Source organism: Anarhichas minor, unplaced genomic scaffold (assembly GCF_050575085.1).
Source record: "Anarhichas minor isolate MPS153535 unplaced genomic scaffold, ASM5057508v1 ptg000045l, whole genome shotgun sequence".
Lineage (NCBI taxonomy): Eukaryota > Metazoa > Chordata > Actinopteri > Perciformes > Anarhichadidae > Anarhichas > Anarhichas minor.
Genome location: NW_027466491.1, coordinates 8,517,941 through 8,534,263, shown reverse-complemented (window position 1 = coordinate 8,534,263; position 16,323 = coordinate 8,517,941). Strand labels below are relative to the sequence as shown.

At 42.8% G+C, this 16,323-nt stretch overlaps 2 protein-coding genes across 4 annotated transcripts; one reads left to right on the top strand and one right to left on the bottom strand.

The window, feature by feature from the left end:
* Positions 1 to 1,061: 1,061 nt before the first annotated feature.
* itfg2 (integrin alpha FG-GAP repeat containing 2) lies at positions 1,062 to 9,064 on the bottom strand. 3 transcript variants are annotated; one of them, XR_012959325.1, is made up of 13 exons: positions 8,646 to 9,056; positions 7,978 to 8,073; positions 7,849 to 7,890; positions 7,587 to 7,764; positions 7,360 to 7,499; positions 7,021 to 7,169; positions 6,845 to 6,939; positions 6,708 to 6,761; positions 6,032 to 6,123; positions 5,821 to 5,938; positions 5,069 to 5,242; positions 3,971 to 4,049; positions 1,062 to 3,048 (listed from the first exon to the last, which is right to left on the bottom strand). XR_012959325.1 is itself a non-coding variant. In XM_076111568.1 (13 exons), exons 3-13 carry the CDS (start codon positions 7,978 to 7,980, stop codon positions 2,981 to 2,983), a joined length of 1,113 nt encoding a protein of 370 aa, XP_075967683.1. In that variant the 5' UTR covers positions 7,981 to 8,073; positions 8,646 to 8,695; positions 8,957 to 9,064; the 3' UTR covers positions 1,062 to 2,980. The 3 variants fall into 3 exon arrangements, 2 of the variants coding, with proteins under 2 accessions (XP_075967683.1, XP_075967682.1); XM_076111568.1 differs by lacking the exon at positions 3,971 to 4,049 and having other exon boundaries at positions 8,646 to 8,695; positions 8,957 to 9,064; XM_076111567.1 differs by lacking the exon at positions 3,971 to 4,049 and having other exon boundaries at positions 8,646 to 9,054.
* Positions 9,065 to 12,007: 2,943 nt separating this feature from the next.
* Positions 12,008 to 13,606, top strand: ascl1a (achaete-scute family bHLH transcription factor 1a). The gene is made up of 2 exons (XM_076111659.1): positions 12,008 to 13,069; positions 13,182 to 13,606. Exon 1 carries the CDS (start codon positions 12,453 to 12,455, stop codon positions 13,053 to 13,055), a length of 603 nt encoding a protein of 200 aa, XP_075967774.1. The 5' UTR covers positions 12,008 to 12,452; the 3' UTR covers positions 13,056 to 13,069; positions 13,182 to 13,606.
* Positions 13,607 to 16,323: the final 2,717 nt, after the last annotated feature.

Sequence of the window (16,323 nt, the reverse complement as noted above, 5' to 3'; positions counted from 1 at the left end):
GTAATGTGTGCTCCAGGAAGAGACCGTCAGTTTGTATTCAGATCACAGAGGAGCTCTTCTCCATTTCGAGCAGCGACATTTCCTTTTAGCAGATTAAAGCTTTTCAAAAGAAGTTTAAAAAAGCTCCTTCAATGTTGGATGAAATCATTATAATCCCTTCTCTCCTCAATTCAGTTTTTTATAATAAAGAATTTAACATTTTATTTGTATTCATACAGAAATAGGGTTAGTCCTTTATCTGTCAATGTAAGGCTGCAGAACAGATGCTTAATATTGCATTTTAAATAACGTGTTTAAGTAATATCTGATATCAAGGAAAGGCTGCAGCATCTATTCACGGTGGAGCATGTGGAGAGCAGCCTCGAGGGAGAGTGGCTTCATGCTGTCACGTTCTATAGACGGGCTCCTCGTGATGCGTTATAAATATTAAAGTCATGCTACATGTTGACGTCTCAACCTTTCTGGCTTGTGGAGTCCTACCTTAAGTCTCAATTTGTCAAAATAAATATTAATTGTCATATGAATCATGATCCCCAGATGATGTTTCCTACCGACCTCTCCTCTAGCGCCACCATGAGGCTGACATTTGTAGTTTTCATCAAAATCTCGGTCTCAAAAAGTAGCTTCGGTTGTCTTTTGTGTTTAGTGCTAATTAGCAAATGTCATTGTGGCCATGTTAGCATGCTGATGTTAGCATTTAGCTCAATGCACCTTTGTCACAAAGAGCTGCTGGCATGGCTGTAGACTTTAAGTCTTTAATTTCCTCTTTCTAGCTCATTTATATGATTTTTACTGGATAAAGCTTTTATAGAAATGTTGTTTCAGATTTTAAAAGAAACCCCAAAAGGAGGTCAGTTTCAAAAAGCAATCCAATGTTGTTTACCTGGTTCAGGTCTGGTTCACCTCCTTTTGAAGTTTATCAAACGTTTCGACTGATGCGTCCCTCAGTGGATGTTACAGGTCAGCCATGTCAGGTGCACACAATTAGAACTAATTAACTTATTAACTAACAATGGGGCATTGACTTAGAGCTTTTAAAGAAAAACATGGCAACAAATAAATGGAAAAAAATCAAGTAAATTATTTAATGAAACACTAACTAAATAATAAAATAAAAAAAAAATAAAAAATCTCTATATCCAGAGAGCCTCTCTCTCCATTTGTGGTTTCAAAAAGCAATAATTTGACATTTGTCACAAAAACCCATGACCCAAGAATATGACCCAAAGTAATCAGGGCTCTATGACATGTTTCTCCTTGAAATATTGCTCTAGTACCACGGTAACCTTTTAACTCCTCAGAGAAGTGAATACAAAACTAATACACGGCTCCAAGCTTTCATAACATCAAACTCCCCTGAGGCAATATCGCTCGTGGGCCAACCTCCAGACGGCAATAACGCTTCTAAAAAAGGGCAATTTGGGCTTTTATTGTGGTAATGATGGGGCTAAAATAGCTGCAGACAAAACCATACACAAATACACACAAGGTCAGCGAGCTCATGTCGAGGCCGTTACCCCCGAGTGGACTTCATGTCTCCGGGTCAGACGTACGAGACGTGTTTTATGTCCTGCCTGCCTGCTCGGGGGGCAAAGGTCACAGTCACACAGGGCCCAGCACTGGAAACCAGGGGAGGACTGTGCATTCTGAACAGGCTGATAATTCCTCTAGGGAACCAGGAGACGGAGGGTTAATGTCAGACCTAAATCCACGTGTAACAGACAGGATCCATAAGAACAACAACGTGACCATTAATGGTCATAAACACACATCAGACTGAGCTCACTGAGCAGGAATGTTCACGTCTAATGAGGACAAACTGCAGCCGAACCGCCGACGTGTTGACTTTGAGATAAAACAGTCAGTAACATGGTCACCACTTAACATTTGTGAGGAGAACATATGATCATCATAAAGGATAATATAACCTACAAATGACTTGCTTGTTTCAAACGCTGATGGGGTCAAAAACATCATTAGCTCTTCTTAAAATGATACCAACTAGAAGTGACATACTGCATTTTACAACTTATATATTATACTAATCCGAAACTTAAGCAATACTGTTATATTGCTTAACAATATATAATGTGATATACCTTTCACCTCATAATATAACTTATCCCATTCTTTCATCATTTACCATATTATGTTAATATGTTCAGTCTTATTCTATTCTTTATTTATATCTCTATACTTATACAAACATGCAATTATATACTTGTACCATCAGTCTGGTGTACGCTGTCACTTTAACCATACCACTGTCACTGTACCTTGCAATTTCTGTCTCCTTACGTTATAGTTTTCTATTCTTATACACCTCTTAGTAATTATGTAGACAAAAACTTTAAATGCACCGACAAAAGCTACACCCTCATGTTTCATTTGAGATGAGGATTTAAATTTTAAGTCAACAAGTGACGGCAAAGAAAAACACGGCAGCATCAGCAACTCGACCCGTGGAGCTCTGAGCGAGCAGGACGAGGGTCTTATAGGCGAAGGCTTCTCCCCCGACACGTCCTCTAAAGGGCAGAAACTCAGGAGATGAGAGGCTGCAGCCTACGAGGACACCTGAGCCTGCTTTTACCCTTTACACACACACACACACACGGAAAAAGAGAGGCTGTATAGGTGGTTATAGGATCCTCCCGTTGGGAACAGTGGGTGATTCCTTCAATACCGCCTCTTGTCACGCCCTGCAGCCACTGACAAACTACACTTGCTGTCACGTCTGGAGCGCTTCATGTCTTCCAGAAGTTTAAATTCTGAGATGCTGCACAGGATGAAAAGCAAAAAGGCCCCTCGCTTGTTTAGCTGATGTTTTTTATTTTCCCTGCATTGTGCCCCATGCTTTCATCTTCAGGGAGAGAGAGGCAGCGAGTGCAGATTAGAGACCAGCAGCACAGGAGACAGACAATCGGTGTTTATTAACAGAGTATTTACAGTCAGAGGAGACAGCAGTGTGTCGATGTGTGTGCTAAGTCTGCGAATCCTTGTAGAGAACATTCGCCACCAGTGCTCTCACTGCTGCCGGGTCCTCGGTATCTGTGGAGGGGAAACACAAACGTGACCACTGACATGAGACACTTTCTTACTGGTTAGAACTTCTTCTTTGGTAGGGAGTCATATGACGGCCTTATTAGGGGCCATTGTAAGTAAAAGAAGAAGATTAAAGTCGTAAATTTACAAGACAAAAATCAGAGTTATTGTCTGAGATGAAAGTGGTGAATTTTAGAAGAAAATATTTAAAAATTCACGAGAAAAACTTGAAAATATTGGCAAGGAGATGGAGAGGAGAGGAGACATTGTGAATCGGCCCATTCAGAAGAAAACAACAACATACTGATTTGAGTTTCTGTCTCGTAAATATGCGAGTATTTTCTTGCAAATCTACCACTTTAATTTCAGAGAATATCCCTTTTTTTCCCTCTGAAATATACGTCTTTAATCTCAGAAATTATGAGTTTTTTCTCAAATATTACGCCCCTCCTCTGCCTACAACGGCCCAGATACAGCTTCAACCGTTGTAGATTCAAACTAGAGTGAAACAAGTCGAAACTAGCCGATGATTGAAAGAAGCATAAACTGTGTATAATCAGAAGCCTTCACACGTGGTGGTGGAGAACTGACAGACTCTTCATCATCACCCTTTGGCTTTTAGGCGAGTTGTTAATGTGAATGAACAGCGGGGACGAGCCGGAGAGCTGACATTTCTAGCAGGTCAGGGTGACACAGCTCACACAGCTGACACAGACAGTTCAGCTTCACTCTCATTCCTCCCTTTTTGTTTGCAGTTATGTGTATTTAACAGCGTCATGTTTTAGTAAGGCTGCATATGAAAGTAAATGCTCTTCAAGCTATTTTTTGATTGCCTAAATTCATGTTCTCATGTGGACAAAAAACTGTAAACATGCAAAGCCAAATATCCCCTCCAGTCCACACATCAGACACATCTTTACACTCTTACTCGTCTGCAATCTCTCCTCCTCTCTACTTCCTCGTCCCCAGGCTGCTACAGCAGACAGTCTCCACACTGGGTTAGGTAACTGTGAAATCCTCAGTGGAAAGAAAACAACAGGCCCAGAGGTTGAATTATTAACGGAGGCAGCAGGAAGCTACGCTAACAGGCACCACCAGGCTTCAGAAAAATCAGCCAGAACCTGCAATTTTCATCTCTAATCACAATGCTGCAGCAAGTCTGGCTAATCGTCGCTGGGTAGGTTTCCACTCGTTAATAAGAGTTATCTTCACAAAAAAACATTTTATACACGACACGCACGCATTAATGATCTAACTGAAGGAAATGAACAGGAAATAAAGAACCATTGTGTGCCTTCACAATGATTAACCAACTTATTGACGGAGGTAAACATTGTTCGTCGGGAGGATTGTGTTCGGAGAGAAGCTGGGTGCAATTTTCAAAAGGAGGAGGAAAAAGAGATGAAGAGAGAAAGGAGTCAGAGAGCAGCTCTGGGGTCTGTGTGCTCGAGGATTACAGCCTCGCTCAAGATGTTTCAGTCCTCTCAGCACAGTCGACTGACAGACTATAGATGTACAGACCATGAAAAAATAGGATTAGAGTCTCCTTCAGTGCATTTCCTCCCTGACCTCCTCGTGCATGCGTAAATGTGTCGAGTTGAAAAATAAGTCATTTTTAAAGCACTTTGATTTGCATTTTATTTGTTTGAAAGGTGATGTATAAATAAAACCTGATTGATTTATTGACTGATCATGCAATCTAAAAACAAAAAAGGTTGAATTTTGTTCAAAAATCATAACTGTGAGAGAACTGGTTCAATCATGAAACGTGACCCCGTAAGAAAGAATCTGTTTGTACGAGTTGTTCCTGCACGAGTCTCATTAAACTGGAGCAGGATGTCGTTAGCAGCAATAATCTGTCATGTGGGGATCATTTCTATTCTCCCCACTTAGTGTTAAGACGCGATGGCAAACAAGTTGACAACAATCAGTCTCAGTTGGTCTCTTGTCCAATTACAACAACAAACAGAGGAGACGTCGGTTTGAACGTGAGGAAGGATGCTCTAATCTGAATCGGCGTACGTACCGACTCCCAGCACCTTCAGGTGTTTGGTGAACTCCGGTTGCTCCTCCAGGACCCGTAACATGTTGGTGGACTCCATGCGCTCCAGCTCCACCTTCCAGTAGATGTAGATTTTGTGATTGAAGCTGACGTACACCAGACAGGGGCTGTTCTTACCCTCCTTACATGTGTACTGACCTGCAGCCACACACACACAAGAACACACTCAAAAACTAAACTTATTATAGATATATACAATATTCCCCCAATATGTGGCGGGTAGTGCTGTGATTTACTGTGTTATGTGAATCACAATGAACACATCAGCTGAACTCTGTGCCAAATATACATCTTTGTGAGAGAGCTAGGTTCCACACAAACAGAGAAACCAACCAATCTAGTCTCCCTTAATGATCCCAGAGACAGACCAGACACACACACACACACACACACACACACACACACACACACACACACTGTAGGTGCAAGGAAACAAAACCCAATGGAATCAGACAGTTCAAACAAAGTCTCTGGTCTCCCTCTCGAATCCACTTACTTCTGCAAATCTCATATTAGCTCCCTCAAATGAACTGTGGCTTGTTTAAACACTGCAGAAAGATTTGAAAAGGAAGAAGAAGAAGACCGGGTGAAGCCAAAGCTCAACGCCACCACCTACTGGTGCCATGAGTTTACTCACACCACCCAAAGCACCACCCAGGAGAGAATCTGACCCGATATAAAGGATGACTTTGGGGGTCAGGGACGAGGTCTCTCACCCGCACAGAAGGCGTTGACGTTCTCATCGAACTGGAACCGCACGACAGTCCGATTGTGGTCAATGATGTAGGTTTGACCGTCCCAGGCGCACGCCACCACCTCCTCTCTGCCGTCTCCCTGGGAAAAAAAACACACATACACCCGCACCGTGATTATCAAAACAATGGAACCTAAAAGTATTTAGCTCTCCATAAACACACACAAACTCACGGTGACGTCGAGCTTCTGCAGCGCGAACAGCTGATGATCCACCTGCACGGACCACAGCAGCTGCTCTGAGCTGTCCATCAACTTCAGCGTGCCTGAACATTTGAAGGTAGAAACAGATCCACGCGGAACATTAAAGTTCTGCTCAAGAAACACGGAAAACGAAATGCTTTCTGGCAAACCCCGATTCTGAGAAGTCTGAAATGAAACAATTCAAGTGAACGGTTATTCAATGTGTGTGGCTGATAAACGCAGAGTGAACTCAGTCCAAACACATTCTTGCCAACGAGGTGAGAAAGATCGATGCTGCTCTGAGAACCTAGAACACTTCCACACTGCGGACAACTGATCAGGTATAAGCCTATAACCTCTGATGTGTTGGCTCATCAAGGTGTCCCCAAGAGACTGTTGGTGTAAAATGCTGCCAGCTTACAGCCTTAATGATGATAATCCCACTGGATCCTCTCTGCTTGAAATATTGATGGACTCTCCAGCTGCTCTGAGAGCTGTTTGCCAGGAGGATCCCCTTCATTGACTAACAGCCACGACGTAGACTGAATGTTTGGTTACATATAGTATTACTACTACTGCAAACACAAAAATGTGCTGGTTCTCCAAACTCCATCTACTGTAGTAACACACTGACTGTGGAGAAAAGCCTCATGACTTCATGACTTACCATCTAAAGTACAGAGAGCAAACAGCCCACATGTAGAAGATTCCTCTTTAGAGCCTGATGAAAAGCAGAAACACATGGTTAGATCCCGTTTTAATATTACGCGTACTAAATATTGTCTACACTATAGAAACACTGACCTTTACTGATGCTGCCGATGAGATGAGTGGAAACATTCTTGTTGTGTATCCGCCCGGTGGTCAGATGGAGAACTACATCTCTGGAAGGTCCCTCACTGTGAGCGAAGACATGGAGACACGTTTAATCAGTGTACTGCGTCTACACGTCTAGAACTTTTGTTTGTGACCGTGTCTACCTCCCAGGGGTGGGGGGGGCTTCTTCTCCGGAGCTGTTGGAGTCCTGTTGAGTCCAGGAGCACAGCAGGATGGCGTAGCCACAGCCCGGCTGAGACACCATCAGCTCTGGTAAACCCTCTGGACCCGGGTTCACCGACAAACTGTCCACCTGCACCACAGACGTTCACATTAAACTGACTTTCACTTCGTGTGTTTGGATAAGAAGCTTTCATTTCACTTTACACGACGACTTTATCTTCTCTGTGTTGCACATTTAAACATGTATATTTACATATATACATTTAAAAGTATGTATGTAAGAAACAAGTAATAATTCCTGTAGCTGAAGCGAAGTGTACCTGCCCCTCCAGAAGCCATTTCTTCAGCAGAACCAGCTGTCCAGATCCGAGCTCTGAGCCGTCGGACGGCTCCTCCCAACGGAAAGCTCGCACCACTCGGTCCGTGTAGCCGACCACCAGCTCACTGCGGCCGTCACCGTCTACGGCACAGGAGTGCACACGCTGTGGTCAAATTCAGGAAGCAAGACACACAGGACGCATACAGAAGATGGAAGGAAGTCATTTACCGATATCACTGATGAGGATGACTTTGGTGTTGGCAGGAATATGTTGGGTGAAAAGAGGCTTCTGGTCATCTGGGGACATGAACTCATGCTGACTGGATGAATCCGCTTTACTGGCAGTGGCAGCTGTCAAGTCAAAGAGGTGAAACCAGCCCTCCGCACTGACAGCCACCACGAAGTTCTGCCAAACGAGGAAAAAACACGATGTTGGGAACACCACCAAAAATATTCATGCTACGCTGCTGCTGCTGATTTCATAACTCACCTTTCCTTTGTTGCAGACGTCTCCAACTGCAACACAAGTCAGCTGCCAAACCAAGACACATTGTATGAGTAAGAGAAACAGATTCTCTGTATGAAATCATCATCATGAGTTCCCTGTTTGTGTACTGACCATGCCCACACAGGTTCTGGTGACCCAGGGTTTGGAGTCGTCATTCTTGTACACAAGCAGCTTCCCGTTGGTGTCGCCCACAACCAGCTCGTTCAACTGCAGTGAATGGAGACAGACGGCACATTTGCTTTGCTTTAATACGGAAACACCACAAACACTGAAGAATAACCTGAGAGTTTATCATGGTGTATAAATGTAGGAGGACTGGAGAGAAGCCACACAGAAGTGCATGAATGTTGTCTTCAGGTATAATCAGTCAGCATGTGACCAAAACGTCCACATGTAGACTTCAACTGATTTAAAATGAGTGTGGGGTTCTAATGGATTTTTTCGTCTGAGCAACTGTCCAAAACCCAAAGACATTCAAATATAAGACAAGAAGAAAGAAGGAGCAAATTCTCAGATGTGAGAAGCTTTCAATATTTGAATATGTTGCACACAGAACTTTTGTTTTATGACCTTATTTCTACAGTATGCCATCAAGGAAAGTACCTCAGTCTTTTGCAGAGAGTGCATTCAAAAGTACTGCCGACTTACGTTCTTACACCAAGTTACATGCATGTTTTGAGCATTTTTAAAGCATGCACTCAATCCGTACCTTATTCCAGGTTTACGTTACATAATTCATGGGCTGTGAGATGAATCTACAATAACGTCATCGTACTCACCGAGTCGTTGTCAGCGTCTCCCAGACAGATCGCGTGAGGAAACAGAGTTCCTGTGAAATCCAAAGCGACACGTTGAACGTAGTTCAAGGACCGCATAGTTAGCTATCGTTAGCTATATTTTAAAACCGCTAAATCACACTCATTTGAGAAGCTGCTGTTAATAGCTGGACCAAAGATAGTTCATGATTTTGATAGCTAGCTAAGCTAACATTAGCTCTCATGGGCTAAGGAGCTACAATTAACGTTAGTTTCTCCTAAAAAGCGCGATATAACATTGTATCCTTCATACCTAACTGCTTTCTAAAAACTACCTCTTTGTTGAATTACTTTAAAGCCCGTATAGATGATTAAATGGATGGTTACGTAGCTGTATAGTTGCTAGCTTCTTCCTAGTAAACAAAAGCACGTGACCTTAGAAAGTACGGCAGCTCAGTAGAGACAAACTACCTATATCGCAAACATTACCGCGCTTTAATGATACTCAGTTCAAATGTGTTAAAACTGGGTTTTCCATGAAATTGTATGAATGAAATTAATCTTTGACATCTTATCAAAATGTCACATTGCAACAGTACATTTAAAAAGGTCAATATTCTAACCCCAAATAATTAAACATCAATATATTTGAAAATTGTGCAGGATAATTCTCTGCAGCTGAATCTTTTTTATGCTATATTTACCCTTTAACCCCTTGTAAAAGTATACTATTAATGTTTATATGTCAGTTTTGTAAAATGGAGAGAAGTTACCTCCAGCGTTAAGTACCACTGTTGTCCACTAGAGGGCGACATTCAATCACAACTTTTCACGTCAGGCAGAAAACACCGCATCGCAGAGGGAGGAGGTGTTTACACAAACACCAAAGAGAAGGCAGAAGTTAATTACAGAAATAGTCTTTTAAAAATGTTTCTAACTCATTGCAACAGGTGGTTGAATTATTTGTTCGGTTTTGTTTTCCCCTTTCTTGTCCTCCATTTTATTTCCTCTCACTTTATTATATTTTATTGTTGTTGTAGGCAATACACATATTTCTGTATGTATGAATGAATGAATGAAACTAATACAAAGAATGAAAAGATTCATTAAACACAGAAAAAATATATCCATTTTTTGCACATTTTATCTATTAATTAAAAAAGAGCAACTGCTAAACGTCAGTCTTTAAACATATATCCATTACTAATGGTGCACCTGCCGAAAGACAACAAAACACTGTCAGAAAAACAGTTTTTAATGACAAACAAATTGAAAGATTATCCCTCACATCACACACAAAGATGCTATGGATGATACGGGTGCTGATGAGTTTTTGTTTTATTGTCTCCACAAAGCGAACTCCCCAAAGAAAAGAGAGAAATACAGAAAGTGGTTGAAGGAGAACTCGGGCGCCCAGATGTCATATTAATTATTACACTCGGCTATGACTGGAAAGCCCCTCGAAGAAAGAAAAAAAGGAGCGCCCTCCCAGCCTCTGGAAGACCAGCAGCAGAGAGAGAGAGAGAGAGAGAGAGAGAGAGAGAGAGAGAGAGAGAGAGAGAGAGAGAGAGAGAGAGAGAGAGAGAGAGAGAGAGTCCTCACAAAGCGCTAATTGGACTCTGGAAGCACACTGACAGGGCATGGATAGGTTTCAGAAAGCCAGGCGATGGTGAAGGAGTGCAGGGGGAGGCTGAATAGAACCCACGCTTCTTTTCTAAACTCTCTTGCTGGGCGAAAAAAAGGGCGAGAGGGAGAGAGAGAGAGAACAAGGGGGGAGGGAAAGAAAAGAAAGTATTGGGTGGTGGTGGTGGTGTGTGTGTGTGTGTGTGTGTGTGTGTGGGGGGGGGGGGGGGGGGGGTTGGGACTAGGGGGTTCGTCAATGCAAGCTTTTTTTTAAACACTGTCAACGCAGAAAAATTGCACAATTTATTACAATCCCGACTTCAGAACGCATGTAGACAGGCGCACGCGCACAGGGTGTGTGTGTGAGGTTATTTACACACACAGCAAGGAATTGTACACACGCATTGAAAAACAAAAGCACTGATAGAGAAGAACGTCATGCGCAAAATGGGAAAATTATGCACAAACTAAAAAAACAAATAATCCTAAATCTGATTTCTCTCATCGCACGTGCACGCGCCAACACACGCACACACAAACCGTATCTGTACGCACGCATGGAAAGCCATAAAAACACGCAAAGAGAAGTACTTCGTGCCCAAAAAATAATAATAATTACGCGCAAACTGAAAAACAATCTGTTTTTCTCGGGTTTATTGGACTTACACGCACCACTGCACATGCACGCGCAAACGCACTTAAAAAAACAGAGAGGGCAACACAGTTTGGACTTGGTTTTGTTCCGCGCTGAAAGACGTGTTTTATCATTCTTCACTTTTCAGAGCGACATTAATGGAGAGAACACTCCGCGTCCACGCTACTGTAACCGTATCGGGTGTATCAAATCAGACACAAAGCCTCCTCCAAACTGATTCTTTGGGGCCCCCAACAGATTTGCGCTCCTCCGTTCCGCCTGTGCGCGGCTGATGATCCGCTCTAATCAAAGTGGAAAATTCGGCCTCTGACGCACAATGGTCCCTAAAATGAGCGGCATTCAGACGCGTCTGTAGCGCTGACAATAAAACTAGACCGTGTTTGAGTTGAAACGCCAGCGAGCGACTGATTTACATGCAGAGCTCTCAGATAAAGTGTAGCACGAGGAGCGAGAGAGAGAGAGAGAGAGAGAGAGAGAGAGAGAGAGAGAGAGAGAGAGAGAGAGAGAGAGAGAGAGAGAGAGAGAGAGAGAGAGAGAGAGAGAGCTGTCTTTCAGCACCACAGTTTGGCTCTACGGAAAAATCTATAGATAAACGGATAAAATATATTTTTCTCATTCTGAATTATGATTTTTTTTACTGGTCTTTTGAAGTAAACAAAAACAATTCATCATACATTCTTCAGAACACAAACTCTCTCCCATTATTTACTCTATTTGAAAAGCCATATGACTTTTGATATCACTTGTTGATGTGAGACTTTGAAACGGACTTTCTCAACATCTCTGACAACTCGCCCAGCGTCTGTTCAGTGAAACACAAAGAGAAGTTCTCACACTCATGGATTTATAAAATCCATATGAGACATGACTTTTAGTTTAGTGTTTACAAGATTCACATATTAGACAAAGTTACAATCTATTCGTTAAATGATTCCCAAATGGTCCAATTACAGTGTTTTTCATGATATCTGATATCTAAAATAATGACAAAAAAATCGATGCAATTGACATAATAAATATAAAAACAACAGTTTTTTGTTCATTCAAACATGGACACAAACAGGTTGTTTGCTTTGGACCGAAACATTAAAACTCTTTAGTGTTTCTCTTCATAATGTTGTGAACATTGTCCTGAACGGGACTCTGTGTTGAAAACTTTCCTCTCCGCTCTGCCTCACCTAACTGACACCCGTGATAGATAGAAAAGAAAAGAAAGGAAAAAAACCTCACCACTGACTGTTTGCTTAGTGCTTCAAGTGGCACGCGTCCGGCGCGCGCAACGCACCGGCACCGGGGTAGGAGCCCAAGGTGAATCCACGCGACCGGAGGGCGTGGCCAGTCCCCCATCCAAATGTATTGAAAAGCAGTGGCGTCTGTCCTCGAGGACTCAGAGCAGCTTTGAGGAACGCGCGAGGCAGCAGTCCAGCGGACTGCCCCCACTGAAAACAAGTGCACGTCAAACGGCCACACCACGTGAACGGCACGAGCGGGACGCACCGCCTCGAGACTTGGTGATTCTTTATAATTTTATATATTTTTTTTGTTTACTGGAAATGGACTTCACAGCCAAGATGGAAATTAACATCAGCCAGCAGCAGCTTCTGCCGCCCGCTTGCTTCTTCGCCGCCGCGGCGGCGCAGAGCGTACAGCTGAGCCCGAGCGGCAGCAGCCAGGGCAGCGGGAAGTCGGGCTCCAAGCAGCCCAAGAGGCAGCGCTCGTCCTCTCCGGAGCTGTTGCGCTGCAAGCGGAGACTGAATTTCGCGGGTTTCGGCTACAGCCTCCCCCCGCAGCAGCCGCACGCGGTGGCCCGGAGGAACGAGAGGGAGCGCAACCGGGTGAAGCTGGTCAACAACGGCTTCGCCACTCTGCGGGAGCACGTCCCCAACGGCGCCGCCAACAAGAAGATGAGCAAAGTGGAGACGCTGCGCTCGGCCGTGGAGTACATTCGCGCCCTGCAGCAGCTGCTGGACGAGCACGACGCGGTGAGCGCGGCGTTTCAGTCCGGCGTCCTGTCGCCCGACATGTCGCAGGGATACTCCCATGACATGAACTCCATGGCAGGTTCACCGGTGTCCTCGTACTCATCCGACGAGGGCTCCTACGTCGCCCTCAGTCCGGAGGAGCAGGAGCTGCTCGACTTCACCAACTGGTTCTGAGCGTCTATACAAAGGTAAGAACACTGAAAGATATCAGAATTAATATAAGATGACATTGTCGATAAACATTCACGATGAACACCCTGAACAGTGGCTTACCCTTTCTTTTTCTCCTTCTTCTCACAGACATATGGATCAACTCACTTTACTGTTGAAGTGCGCTTGGGATGTTCCTGGAGGAGGCTGGGTGTCCTCAAGAACAAGACGCATTGTCCTTTAACGCCCGGTCCTCCCAGACTGACAGAAAGACAGACACGGCCTTAACGTCCCCAACAACTTGGGGGTAAATCAGGCCGGAGATCAGCGCCAAAGGATTAAAGGAAGACGGTTCTCCTGACAGCGTGGGAATCAAAGCTTCTGTGCATTTGCCCATGATAAACAAACACAACAACCCTAAAGTGAATTCATGCTCTATAAAAACATTATTTAATATGTCGCTCTTCAACTATGCTAAACCCAATCACAGAACACCAACCCTTTGGTAAACCTCTCTGACGTTTTGATTCAGAAAAATGCTTCCAAGTCGCAGATTTATTCTATACAATTCTATATGAAACGCTTTTTTTGAAATATATTAAGCTATTTTTGTATGTAAGAGATTTATAGATGTTTTGTACACATCCTTTTTGTATATATTTTGTCTATATATTGCGAAGTTGCTTCTATACCTCCTGCCTATGTAGACGTGTAGTCTATTATTCTCTGGCTCTTCTGTTCATGAGGTTTCCAGAAGGAGTTTGACACTCCGACGTTTTATTCTAGCACCAATGTGTCTTATTTAATAGCAAAACATGTTATTGCATTATGTCATGAAGTTCACAATGATCAAAACGTATGCAGCTATTGTCCAAACAGAGCGCAATGGCCATGCATTGTCTCTTTATACTGCCAGCTCTATATTATCTTCACATAAACAGATGTTGAAAAAAAGAAGTCTTATAACCATATTTTCTACACTCCAGTCCAAGAATAAAATGATTTGCTACTGACTTATTTTCTGTCTTGTTATTTTGGGGCGTATCTAAAGGAGGGGGATCACTTTTGGTTCCAGCTTTCAACATGTGGTTTGTAACTAATTGGAGGGGAAAGCGAGAGGGAATGATGGAGATAGGATTATACTGCACTTTAGGGAGAAAAGGGAGAAAGAAACAACTTTTACGCACAGTTACGCACATTTTACGCACGATATATTTCCTTTCCAGGCTGTCAAATCCATAACATAATGGCTCCTTAAAGCTTCTCGTCACATTTCCCTAAGTGGAACCCTCCATGTCCAAGTCTGCCTAATCTCTTCTGTACAATTGGACAGCATCTACAACTGAATTGATCCTTTTTTTTTGCGCAAGAGCAAAAGGTAAATCTGGCGTCTCAAGTGCATAAACGTTAAAGTCATTTCTGTTTATTTCAAAGAATAATGAAATTCTACTAAAGCAGCAGCTGTAAGATACAATCACTGATGAAACATTTCTCCAAAGAAATGGACCTTGAAGTAAACAAACACCAGCAAAAAATGATCATTTTCTAATGAATGAGTTAAAACGCCTGTACTCATAGTTTGTTCTGTATGCAGCTTTAAACTGCGCGTTAACTGTTCCTAGTATAAACAAATACAAACTAGATTTAACGGGACTCACTATCTACAACACAAACGTTCTAAAACGGAAGAGAGAGCACCAGAGTTGGAGCTTTCGCATTATTTTTATTTTCATCCAAACAAATATGAGAACATTTCTTTGCCAGCGTCTTTTTGAATTAGCCGACGGAGAAAATGTCGGTGTGACGGGGACCACCAGTAGATTTTGAGGTAGAGCTCGTGTTTAACTGCAAAACGAAGTTTGACAGGTAGGGCGGAGGCTGCAGCCGGACGCGTGTCTGCTTTAATGAGTGAATGGGGTTTGTGTGGTGGTCGAGTGGAGACACGGAGCTGAATTGGCTGATGGCGTGTGCCTCCTGACAGCAGCATGCCGCTGAACACACAACAATCACCACCTGGGAAGGAGGGAACAAGCCCAGTGTGTGTGTGTGTGAGTGTGTTTTTGGAGTACGTGAGTGTGTGTGTGTGCGTGTGTGTGTGATACTTTGGCTAGTCTTTACTATATTTTCTAAAGCTGTTTTCGACAATAAACTCAAAGAAAACAAATCAAAATACTCAGATTTAACGAAAGAATGAAATATTTTATCCACAAAAAGAAAGTAAGTGCACAACCACGTGGGTTGCGAACAGGGTCATTGTGCAAGATGCGCGTGCGCTGCATCAGTTGTTCTCAATGGTGGGTTCATGGACCACCAGAGGGCCCCTCGAAGAATGAACATGGCTCCAAGAAAGTAGGAAGAAGACATTGTTGTAAATACTTGTCAAATTTATAATAATTATTTAATTCAGGTTTGAGCAACAAACATCATTACAGGGATTACATGTTTTTCTGATAAATGTTTTGCCAAATTTGACAGCAGTTTATTATCTTTAGGTATTAACATTTATCACTCTGAAAAACAGTCAACTCATTTATTAAAGGTACAATCTGCTCATCCCCCCCCCCAAGAGTTGGAACCTGTAATTCCTAAATCTTATTTTTCAAATGCAACACAATTATGACAAATTTCTAAACACAAAATGTGAACTTTACAACTCTAAATGTGAAAATACCTTCAACGTATAACTAGTCCGGCTTTTACACCCTGTAAAGCTGTGAGACACATCAGCATGTTTCATTTTTCATCCTCAGAGAATTACAAATAAGTTCTTCACCCGTCAGCGACAGCGACTAGTGGAGGATACTGAAGACAAACACTTTATTTGAAGTCCAAAGTGTTCTTATCAACACTTGAATAGAATATCAATAGAATAGAATAGAGTATTTCTGACAGCTTTAGAATCACAGTTTTCTCTCGTTTTTTTTTTCATGATGACATATGCTGCTTACAGGACATCCCTGATATCTAACAATCCTGGTTTGTTGCCCTGCCAGAGTCCATTACGTTTCCCTCTGTGGCGGTCTGTCAAGCGTTATGAGCCGCAGGAGAGCACGGCCATATCTAATTGGCAAAGCTGAGGCAAAACAATGGCTCAAAGTGTATTGGTTGAATATCTCATTCAATATCATTCATCAGTGTTGATTAAATCGGACAGAAGAGAACGACAGTCTGAGCTGCTCAAACGTTGTTTTTCTTTCTCCAGAACAATACAAAGATGTTCATCAGAATATCTTTACGTGAGCCCCGCCCCCCGAAGCAGAGAGAGTCCGGGCCAGTTTGTAGAAGGAGTTTT

Bases quoted from the DNA above. Each gene is read 5' to 3' on its own strand.
- itfg2 (XM_076111567.1), bottom strand. From the start codon at position 8,741: ATGCGGTCCTTGAACTACGTTCAACGTGTCGCTTTGGATTTCACAGGA. The intron at 5,939-6,031 runs GTGAGTTTGTGT...TTTTTTTCCCAG, and splicing joins TGCAGAAGCTCGACGTCACC to GGAGACGGCAGAGAGGAGGT. The intron at 5,243-5,820 runs GTGAGAGACCTC...GTGTGGCTGCAG, and splicing joins CGTCAACGCCTTCTGTGCGG to GTCAGTACACATGTAAGGAG.
- ascl1a (XM_076111659.1), top strand. From the start codon at position 12,453: ATGGACTTCACAGCCAAGATGGAAATTAACATCAGCCAGCAGCAGCTT.